General features: G+C 41.9%; 1 protein-coding gene across 1 annotated transcript in view; it reads left to right on the plus strand.

Annotated features, from left to right (window-relative positions):
* The first annotated feature begins 381 nt into the window (after positions 1-381).
* The window catches only part of psmd1 (proteasome 26S subunit, non-ATPase 1), a 115,452-nt gene continuing 103,733 nt past the window's right edge, over positions 382-12,100 (plus strand). Inside the window, exon 1 of the mRNA XM_072255186.1 lies at positions 382-597. Coding sequence (XP_072111287.1) covers positions 582-597 — 16 coding nt within the window. The 5' untranslated portion in view covers positions 382-581. The remainder of the gene's footprint in view (positions 598-12,100) is intronic.

Below are 12,100 nucleotides of genomic sequence, written 5' to 3' on the forward strand. Positions count from 1 at the left end.
CATTAACGACGAACCTGTAAATCACAGTCCATTGCTTGAAGCATCGTCATGTGGCAAAAGTATAAACTGGATTTCTGCCTAATTTTGTCTATAATTTCAGAATTATTTTATAATTCATAGCCTCGGACCCATTCACAGTAATTCCCCACCCATTTGACGCCGGCTCCATTACTCCAAATCACAGCCCGTGTCGCCATCCGGCACCCGCCAAAGGCGGGGCTTCAACGCAGCTGTCTATCGAATGCCTGTGACTAAAAGAGTAGAGCTGCGAAAGTATTTTATATATTGCCATAAAATAGATAATAATAATAATAAGTTGTTTTAATGAAATAAAAGGTGCTACTTGTGAGGTAATTGCTGTGACGGGAGAAGCAGGCGGCAGCAGGGGTTGCGAGGACCCCAGGGGGGTGAAGCAAGTAGGGTTTGTAAGTGAAAACTCCTGAGTCAGAGCGGCGGCGAGTCCCGGCACCGGGCAGGCGGTACCGTACCGAGCGCTGTGCCGACCCACCACAAACCGAGCGGGCGGCGCAACATCGAATCTGGGCACCGGCACACTTAGCGGGCGGTAGAGCGGTTACAACATGATTACCTCGGCCGGTGAGTAAGGCTGCTCGAGTTCGCCCCTTCTCCCTGTTCGGTGCCCGGCTGAGCCTGAAGATGCTGCCGGCTGGTTTGAGATCTGCGTGACCGTTAATACAATAAGAGAAGGCTAGAAATCCTCGACAGCATTCTCTTATTATCTGGAGAGCTACACATACACACGAAAAACAGGTTGATGTTGCATCTTGTGAACTGGTCAGTTGTTGCTTTGTGCGCTTGATAGCCTGCGCCCGCACAGGCCTAGAAAACCTCACTTTGGCTCGTTTGGAGGTGTTAAATATTCGCTAGTAGTTGCCTGGGACTCAGCAGCTGAGTCATTGAATGAATGAGGCCTGAGAACGGGCTTCGCACCCGGGGCCGCGCGTTAATCGGCGCCTTAGTGCAACAGGAAGAGGTTCATTTGTGGGAGAACGTGAGGCTAGCTAGAGTGCGCGATGTGTCTAAAATCAAGAGCCGTGTCATTATGTTGACGAAAGAGTCCGGGGCAGAGTTTTCATATGATCGGTAACTCCGAGCAAGAAACGGACCAAGTTACTCATGAATCAGAGGCTTATAAGGCATTGGCCAGACCACATTTGGAGTGTTGTGAGCAGTTCTGGGCCCCATATCTAAGGAAGGATGTACTAGCATTTCAGAAGGTCCAGAGGAGGTTTACGAGAATAATCCCGGGTTAACGAAAGGTTAACCTGTGAGGAGTGTTTCATGGCTCTGCACTTGTACCCGCTGGAGTTCCGATGAATGAGGAGGTATTTCATTAAAGCCGACCCAATATTGAAATACCTGGATAGAATGGTTGGAGGGACGATGCTTCCAATTGAGGGCGAAACTAGTACTAGAGGACACAGACTCAAAATAGAAAAGGACGTCCCTTTAGCACACAGATAAACATGAATTTCTTTATCCAGAGGAGTTGAATCTGTAGAATTCATTGCCACAAACGGACAAGTCATTTGGTATATTTAAAGCGGAAATGGATGGGTTCTTGATTAGTTAGAGTGTCAAAGGTTACCGGGAGAAGGTAGCGTGGGTAACCTCAATCTTCTCAACTCTGAATTGATTTTACAACATATGGATTCACTTTCAAGGACTCAACAATTCATATTCCCAGCTTTGTTGTTTCTTTTTATATGTGCAGGTTGTATTCTTTCGAACAATTGTTTATCAATCTTTGTGTGATTTTTCATTGATTCTTTTATTTCACAAAGAATACCCACAAGAAAATTAATCTCAAGGTAGCATAGTGATGTATGTGCTTCGATAATAAATTTACTATGAACTTTTGAATGGGATTGAGAGGGGCTGCTCAGTTGCCTGGCGATTAGCGTGACGCTTTACAGCGCAAGGGATTGGAAGATTGGGGTTGAATTACTGCAGGTGACTGTAAGGAGTTTGTGCATCTTGTGACTGGGTTTTCTCCTACTTTCCTAAGACATGTGTAGGAGTCACGTATCTAATTATTGTCTGTCGGAATTGTATTTGTGTTGCGCATCCTCACTCTGCATTAAGGTACTTTGTCACCTATCAACTTCCCCTTTAAAAAATACCCAATCACTTGGCCTCCACCGCCATCTGTGGCAACGAATTCCAAAGATTAATTAAAATAATTTCAGATTCACCAATGTCTGGCTAAATAAATTCCTCCTTATCACTGTTCTAAAGGGAGAACCTTGTATTCTGAGGCTGTGCCTTCTGGTGGTAGACTCCCTTCCTATAGGAAAATCCTCTCCATGTCCACTCTGTCTAGTCCTTTCAATATTCCATTGGCCTCAGTGAAATCTTCCCCGCCCCCCAATTCTTCTGAACTCCAGTGAGTACAGGATCACAGCCATCAAATGTTCTTCATGCATTAACCCTTCCAGTCCTGGGATCATTCTTGTGAACCTCCTTTGGACCTTCTCCAATGCCAGCACATCTTTCCTTAGATAAGGGGCCCAAAACTGTTTACAATCAACACTCCAAGGATGTTGGCTGGATTGGAGAGCATGTCTTATGAAAATAGGTTGAACTTGGCCTTTTCTCCTTGGAGCGATGGAGGATGAGAGATGACCTGATTGAGGTGTATAAGATGATGAGAGGTATTGATCGTGTGGATAGCCAGAGGCTTTTTCCCAGAGCTGAAATGGCTAATGTGAGGAGGCATAGTTTTGGAAGTAGGTACAAGGGGGATGTCAGAGGTAAGTTTTTCACATAGTGGTGGGTTCATGGAATGCACTGCCAGCGAAGGTGGCAGAGGCGGATACAATAAGGTCTTTTAAGAAACTCTGAGATAGGTACATGGAGCCTAGAAAAATAGAGGGCTATGTGGTAGGATAATTCTAGGCAGCTTCTAGAGTAAGTTACATGGTCGGCTAAAGGACCTGTAATGTGCTGTAGATTTTCTGTCTTAATTAGTCCTGATCTTTATAGAAGGTGACACAGACTTTGAAGGGCGAGTTGTCTCGTCTTGATATTACTGTGTGAGTAAGGTGATGGTATTTTTTTTGTCCAGAGTTGCTGAGAAAACAAGATATAATAAAAGGAAACTGAAGTTTTTGCTGTTCTCAAAACTATCAGCTTTGACTTGGAAGAAGTTTATTATGCATGATTTTATGCTGGATAGGTAGTTTGATTAGAATTCTTGTTGTGTCATAGAAATTGATGCCGTAGAAGGAAACCATTCAGCCCATCGTGTTCATGTTGGCTAAAAATGGGCCTAATCCCATTTCCCAGCTTCTGGTTCATAGTCTTATAGGTTATGGTTCTTAAAGCTGTCATTCAAGTAGTGATGATTTCTTTCATCATCTTTTCAGGCATTGAGTTCCTGGCTTATTGAGTAGCACTCTGGTTATTAGACTGAAAGCAGATAGCAGGACTGAACAGATTGTTCTTGGGCCTCAGCTATTTGCAATTTTTGTCAACAATTTGGCTGAGGTGACCAAATGCGATTTCCCCCCCCCCCCCCAGATTTCCTGTTGCTATTAACCTAAGTGGGATTATTAATGCAGAGGTGTGTTTAAAGAGCATCAAGGTGATATGGGCAGGATCTGTAAGAATGTGGCAAATGGAATACAACGTGGAGGAATACAAGGTCATTTATTTTGATGTACCATGGATTCCAGTTAACTGGAACACATTGGGACCTGCTGCTGGCCCAAGTAGCCAAAGTTTCATGGAAATAGTTGAAAGGGTATAAGTAAAGGCAAACTACTGTTTAACTGAGTAGCGAATTATGTAGTTAAATGAAATACAGAACAAATTGGAACACCAACAATACTACTGCGGTACTATACTACTGTTATCGACAGAGGAATACATTGTGTGTACGCTGCCGTGTGGGGGGTGTCCAGGGAGGCACATCAGGAGGAGGAGTTGTCTTGCCCATTCTGGAGTTGCTCACTCACCCTTGGTTCCCACCAAGACACTCAGCTCTCATCTGTGGCTCCCAAGTAGTTGTTTGTATGCGACAGTGGCCGCACTCCGGTGCACCTTTTCAGCAGTCAGGCTAAATCAGGTGAGGATTCATACCCCAGTAAAATATGTCCGAGCATGTGAAATCGGCTGTGGCAGACTGGATGGATACAATGAATAGTGAGATCCAATGGCCAAGAAGGTGGTTCTGCAGCACTTTGCGGAGAATGAAGCCATGATAAGGCACAAAAGTAGTCATGGCTATCCACTGTAACCAAGAAAACCACTGGATCCAGACTTCTGAGGTCAGAAGAGTGGAACTGTCCCCTTGTAATGGCTTTTCCACTTTATAAACTCCTTCACAGGTTTCACTGTCATGGGACACGACAGATAACCAACGTGCTGCCGTGTTCCTTTTGTTTGACTGTAAATGAACAAAATTAGCGCAGACACATAATGCAGATAATGGATTGCTTTCATACAACGCTTTTACAATCCGAATCAGGTTGTTTTGTGGCAACAATACATTGCAATAGATGATAATAAAAACTCTCAGAAAGAAGTATGTATAAAAAAATTAAGTAAGTAGTGCAAAGTAAGAGAGAAATATAGTGAAGTAGTGTTCCATGAGTTCATTGTCCATTTAGAAATCTGATGCTGGAAGGGAAGAAGTCTGAAGTATTGAGTGTGTGAATTCAGGCTCCTGTATTTCCCACTTGATGGTAGCAATGAAAAGAGAGCATGTCATATGTGATGGGGGTCTTTGATAATGGATGCTGCCTTTTTGAGGCATCACCTTTTAACGGTGTCCTCAGTGCTGGGAAAGCTATTGCCCATGATGGCGTTGGCAGAATTTACAACTTTCTGCAGCCTTTTCTGATCCTGTGCCGTGGTCCCTCTGTACCAGATGGTGATGCAACTTGTTAGAATGCTCTCCACTGTACATCTCTAGAAATTTGAGAGAATCTTTAGTGACATACCAAGTCTCTTCAAACTCCTAATGAAAAATAGCTGCTGTTGTGCCTTCTTTGTAATTGCATCAACATGTTGGGCCCAGGATAGATCTCCAGAGATGATGACACTCAGGAACTTGAAACTGCTTATTCTTTCCACTGCTGATCCCTCATTGACTTCCCCTTCCTGAAGTCGACAGCTGCTCCTTGATCTTACTGACGCTGAGTGCAAGGTTCTTGTTGTGGCACCAGCCGACCAGCTGATCTGTCTTGTTCCTGTACACCACCTTGTCACTGTTAGAAAGTATACTGGAGTTAAATGAATATGGCAGATATTAATTCAAACAAGAATCAGGCTTCAGTTCTTATTGTAAATGTAAGTAAGTTCAGGAAGCTTACAAATAGCTTTGTTTTTTATGTAAATTGCAGCAGTAAATTGAAGTTAAAAGCACAATCTGCTCCACAGACTGAGATTGCATATGCAAGTCAGTCAGTGGGTGCCATCCCGAATCTGGGGTTGGCGGCTATGCACCTCCATCTTCTTCGATCTTGCGACAGCACCGAGTACAGCCTCTCCTCCAGTTTGTTCTCGCTGGCCGCCTTGGCACCGCCCGCCGAACTCGAGCCCAAGGCTGTGTCGGCCTCCAGCTGTGGCCGCTTCTTCGAGCTCGGCCCTTCCTTAGGCGGAGGCCTTGGGCAGGTCCAGGCACACGGTGAGTGCCCAAGTTCACCATTGTCTCTTCTAACTAGGTGCATAGCGTACGATTTATAGATAAGTGGTGAGGCTTTAATCTCTTCCATGGAAGATGGCAGTTGGCTCACAAGGAGCTCATCTGCCCTTTGTCAAGTCTTGTTTTTTTTCAGTCCTGCCGGGTGTCCTCACACCCTCCTCATCAGACTAAGTCTGGTGGGGGAGCCAGCCCAAGTCGTTGACCACAGCCCCCGGCCGAGCGCCGCCCCCTCCCCCCCCGGTTGAATCTCTCCGAGTGTCCGGCGCCCGACTGAAAACCATGGTCGAGCGGCCGGTGACCAAACCGAGACCCAAGTGTTAAAACAATGCGGTTGTGTTAATTGGCTTGCATCAAACCAGGCAATGTGGCTAAATTATTTGCACCATAGTGAACAAGAGAAAATCTGCAGGTGCTGGAAATCCAAGCAACACACACACACACACACAATGCTGGAGGAACTCAGCAGGCCAGGCAGCATTGATGTAGAAAAAAAGTAAGAGTAGAGTCAATGTTTTGGGCTGAGACCCTTCAGCAGGTCTGGAGAAAAAAAGATGAGATTTAAAAGGTGGTGGAGGGGAGAGAGAAACACAAGGTGATAGGTGAAACCGGGAGGGGGAGGGATGAAGTAAAGAGCTGGAAAGTTGATTGGTGAAAAAGATACAGGGCTGGAGAAGGGTGAGTCTGAAAGGAGAGGACAGAAGGCCATGGAAGAAAGAGAAGTGGGGGGGAGCACCAGAGGGAGGTGATGGGCAGGCATGGAGAAAGGTGAGAGAGGGAAAAGGGGATGGGGAATGGTGAAGGGGGAGGGTCATTACCAGAAGTTCAAGAAATTGATGTTCATGCTGTCAGGTTGGAGGCTACCCAGAAAGAATATAAGGTGTTGTTCCTCCAACCTGAGTGTGGCTTCATTGCGACAGTCGAGGAGGCCGTGGATTGACAGATCAGAATGGGAAGTGGAATTAAAATGGGTGGCCACTGGGAGGTCCCACTTCTTCCGGTGGACAGAGCATAGGTGCTTCTCTGAGGCCACACTCAGGTTGGGGGAATAACACCTTGATTCCGTCTGGGTAGCTTTCAAGTGATGTATGAACATTGATTTCTTGAACTTCCGATAATGCCCCCCACCTCACCCCTTCACCATTTCCATCCCCTTTTCTCTCTCACCTTATCTTTTTGCCTCCCCATTGCTTCCCTCTGGTGCTCCCACCACCCCCCCACCTTTCCTTTCTTCCATGGCCTTCTGTCCTCTCCTATCAGACTCTCCCTTCTCCAGCCCTGTGACTCTTTCACTGATCAATTTCCCAGCTTTTAACTTCATCCCTCCCCCTCCTGGTTTCATCTATCACCTTGTGTTTATCTCCCCTCCCCCACCTTTTAAATCTACTCCTCATTTTTTTTCTCCAGTCCTGCTGAAGGGTCTCAGCCTGAAACGACGAATGAACTTTTTTCCATAGACGCTGCCTGGCCTGCGAAGTCCCTCCAGCATTTTGTGTGTGTTGCACCATTGTGACTTCAGGATATTGTCACTTAGCATAACCATGGTCACAGGTTAGGCAGTCAATAGTTTTGTGTACTCAGAGACAGCCCTGACAACATTAATTATGGGTGTCTGTTGTCAAAATGTTTTAGAATATTTGTGTTAATTAGTTTCTCACAGTGGCATTTAGACCTTCGGAAGTATCTCATCAATTACAATGTGCTTCCACTATGTATCTCAAAGGAATCATTTGTCAACCCCAAGTATTAAAGGAAACAATGTCATTGTAACTATTAAAATTATATTGAGTCACCTGCTGTTACTTTTGATTTTAAGGGTATAAGATTGTGGTCAATTTTTGTGTTTGTGAGTAAGTGTTTCCATGAGAATGCCTGCTTGTGCTGAATACAGACTTCTATATCACCAACTTCAGTGTTTTCGCTGGTGACTTCGATCACAGTCACAACAGTCGCCATCTGGCATTCTGCCAGCAATAGTTGCGTTGTCAGCATATTTACAGATGGCATTTGAGCTGTGCCTAGCTACAAAGTCGTGAGTGTAGAGAGAGTAGAGTAGTGGGCTTAACACACATCCTTGAGATGCGCCAGTGCTGATTGTCAGTGAGGTGGTGTTATTTCTGAGTTGCACTGACTGTGGTCTTTGGTGAGGAAGTCAAAGATCCAGTTGACTAGAGGTATGGAGGCCCAGATTTTGGAGCTTGTAGGTTAGAACTGAGGGTATGATTGTGTTGAACACTGAGTTGTAATCAATAAACATCAATCTGACATAGATATTGTTATTGTCCAGTTGATCCAAGGGTGAGTAGAGAGTCAGTGAGATTGCATCCGCTGCTGATCTATTGTGACGATAGGCAAATTGCAGGTCTTTGCTTAAGCAAGAGTTGATTCTAGCCATGAACAACCTCTCAAAGCACTTCATTACAGATGTGAGTGCAGCTGGGTGATGGTCATGAGGCAGCTCACCCTGTGTTTCTTGGGCACTGGTATGATTGTCGTCCTTTTGAAGCTGGTGGGAACCTCTAAGTGCAGCACTGAGCGATTGAAGATGCACTTGAACACTCCCACCAGTTTCAGTGTCCTACCACATATGCCATCAGGACCTGACGCTTTGTGAGAGTGTTGAACAGCATTCTGACATTGGCCTCCGAGACAGATTACCAGATGCTGCCAGGATTTGCAGAGGTATAGTTTTATACTCTCTTTCAAAGCGTGCATAAAAAGCACTGAGCTCATCTAGAAGTGAAGTATTACAGCCATTCATGATGTTAGGTTTCACTTTGTAGATATAATGGCCATCTGTCAGTCATACCTGGACAATTTGTATAGTTCTGGATCACTGGTCTTGATTGCCACAGATTTAGCCCTTAGCAGACTGAACCTCCTAGTTCAATCATGGCTTTTGGCTTTTACTTCAAGTATAATATAGTTGAAGGCGTCACGTGATGACGTGGGATTGAGACGTGTAAATCCAGCTCTCCCGGAACAAATCAGTAAAGTACCGTTTAAACAAAACAAAGTTAGTAAATATTTTCTGAAAACTATTTATAAACTTTGTAAGACTACTTTACGATATGCCTCCTAAACCGCAACAAAAGAAGTCTGCTGTTGCGAAGCAGCCGCGAGACGGGAAGAAAAAAGGGCCTACTGCAACGATGGAGCCTCGGACTCAGGTTGGATCTCCTTCGGTAGAACAGGGAGCAATGGTGGTGGTAACGGCTTCTTCGAAGAAGACACCAGAAATGCGCATGCGCAAATCGACACAACGCAAACTACAAGAACCGACAGCCACTGCTCAGAGTCAGAATTGGATTCTGCAGAGAACACAGATGAAGAAGAGGAGGAAGAATTGGAAGCGATTGGAAGTAAAGGAGATGATAGAGACATGAGAGAGGCTATATTGCAACTAACGGCTGAATTAAGAAAAGTAAGAGAAGAGCTTAGAGATACGAAGATGTGCTATGATAAAGTTATGGCAAGACAGGACAAAATGGATAAGAAGCTTCAGAAGATGGAAAGAGCAATGGGGCATATGAATGATAGAGTAGAAAAAACAGAAAATGATCTGCTTGTCTGGAATTCGGAAAGAAACAGACTCTTGGAGAAAGTGGACATGTTGGAAAATTTTAGTAGACGTAATAATATTAAAATTGTTGGTCTTAAAGAAGGTACGGAGGGAGATAAACCAATAGAATTTTTTCAAAGATGGATCCCGGATGTTTTGCAAATGGAAGAGGAGGTTCGACCAATTGAAATTGAGTGGGCACATAGAGCTTTAAGACCAAAACCAAAAGATGACCAATATCCACGATCGATTTTAATAAAATTCTTAAGATTTCAAGACAAGAAAAGGATTCTACAGGCAGCTGCTTGAGCTGCCAAAGATAGAAAAGGGCCATTGATAATTAAAGGGAACAAAGTTTTTTTTCTACCCTGATATAAGTTACGAACTTTTGAAGAGAAGGAAGAAATTTAATCCAATGAAAAAAAACCTATAGGATCATGGTTATCAATTTACACTGCGTTATCCTGCAACCTTGAAGATTTTTTTGCCTGGTGGAGAAAAAAGATTTTTTGATGACTACCAGAAAGCAGAGCAGTTTGTGCGAGATTCTCTGAATATTCACCAGATACAAGAACAAACCCAGGAGAGTGAGATAGATTGAAGATGAAGATTGGGTTAAGGAATGGACTTGTTGGATTTTTGAAGCTGGATGAATGTATAAATATATTATTAATTATACGAGGTGGGGTAAGAGGTTAAAACTGGAGGAATATTAGTTGGGAATAGTAATACTAATTTTGTCATATTCATATATATATATATATAATGTTTTTTTTTGTTGCGGGGGAGCTGGAAGAAGCACTGATCGATTGCTACGCTAGTCATGCGTGCAACGTGGCTTTTGCCACGACCCGTAAAATGGAGGGGGGTAGTGTTGTGTATCCTTTCATTCACAACATTAGTGGGGGAGTATTTTGTTTTTTCTTTTTTTGTATTTTTTTCTATCTTTTTTCTTTCTGCCTGCAAGGTTGGGAGGGAGACACATAGCAACATGGTGAAGTTTAAAGAGATTCCCCAAGGAACTATGAGAGTTGAGAAGATAATTAATGTTTTAGATTGGAGTAACTTTGTTAAGAATAATGACTAATTTATTGAATTTTTTGAGTTTTAATGTTAGCGGGCTTAATGGACCAGTGAAAAGAAAAAGAATCTTAACACATATTAAAAAAATGAAGATAGATTTAGCTTTTTTACAGGAAACGCACCTAACGGAAACAGAACATCAGAAACTAAAGAGAGATTGGGTGGGTAGTGTTGTTGCGGCTTCATTTAATTCAAAAGCGAGGGGAGTAGCAATTTTGATCAATAAAACGTTACCAATTAGAATACAAAATGTAATAACTGATTCTACGGGGAGATATGTGATTATACATTGTCAACTTTTTTCTGAACTATGGACTTTTATGAATATTTATGCACCAAACGAAAATGATGCAAAATTCATACAAGAAGCTTTTCTGAATTTGGTGGATGCGCATGAAAAAATATTAATTGGAGGAGACTTTAATTTTTGCTTAGACCCAGTCTTAGATAGATCAACCAAGGCTGTTATAAAATCGAAGGTAGTAAATTTAACTTTATCATCGATGAAGGATTTAAATCTGATTGATATATGGAGAAGAATCAATCCTAAAGAAAGAGACTATTCGTTCTACTCCCATAGACATAAAACTTTCTCAAGGATAGATTTGTTTCTATTATCGATGCATATTCAACACAGAGTGAAAAATATGGAATATAAAGCAAGAATATTATCAGATCATTCCCCTTTATTAATGACAATAATAATGGCTGATAAGCAAGAAGTGGCTTATAGATGGAGATTTAATTCAACATTATTAAAACGTCAAGATTTTTGTGATTTTATGAAAAAGCAGATTCAATTTTTTTTTGGATACAAATTTTCATTCAGTGGATGATAAATTTATATTATGGGATGCGATGAAAGCATATCTTAGGGGCCAGATAATAAGTTAAACGTCTAAAATTAAGAAAGAATATATGGCAGAACTAGATCAATTGGAAAAAGAGATTACAAAAATAGAAAAAGAATCTCAAAGACATGTCAGAAGAAAAACGAAAACAACTTGTCAATAAGAAGTTACAATATAATACGCTTCAGACATATAGAACGGAAAAAGCAATTATAAAAACTAAACAAAGGTATTATGAGTAAGGTGAGAGAGCACATAAAATTCTTGCCTGGCAGTTGAAAACAGAACAAGCTTCCAAAACAATAAATGCAATTAGAACAAGGGCAAATAAAATATCTTATAAACCTCTTGAAATAAATGAAACCTTTAAAAATTTCTATTCTGAATTATATCAATCAGAATCCCAAAATGATGTTATGAGATAGAAAGGTTTTTATCACAAGTTTCTCTTCCAAAATTGAATTTGGAAGAACAGAAGGGATTAGATATGCCTTTTACATTAAAAGAAGTTGAAGAAGCTTTAGGATCACTCCAAAGTAATAAATCTCCAGGAGAAGATGGTTTTCCACCTGAATTTTATAAAAAATTTAAAGATTTATTATTTCCTCTTTTTATGGAACTAATACGTCAAGCAGAAAAAATACATAAACTTCCAGAATCTTTTTCAACAGCGATTGTAATAGTATTGCCAAAAAAAGACAGAGATCCTATGAAACCAGCATCATACAGGCCTATATCTTTATTGAATACGGATTATAAAATAATAGCAAAAATTTTATCGAATAGATTATCTAAATATTTACCAAAATTAATACATATGGATCAAACAGGATTTATTAAAAATAGACAATTGGCAGATAATGTAACCCGGCTACTCAGTATAATTCATTTGGCACAAAAAAGGGATGAGAAGAGTATAGTAGTAGCTTTGGATGC

This window comes from Mobula birostris, chromosome 4 (genome assembly GCF_030028105.1).
Source record: "Mobula birostris isolate sMobBir1 chromosome 4, sMobBir1.hap1, whole genome shotgun sequence".
Taxonomy (NCBI): Eukaryota; Metazoa; Chordata; class Chondrichthyes; order Myliobatiformes; family Myliobatidae; genus Mobula; species Mobula birostris.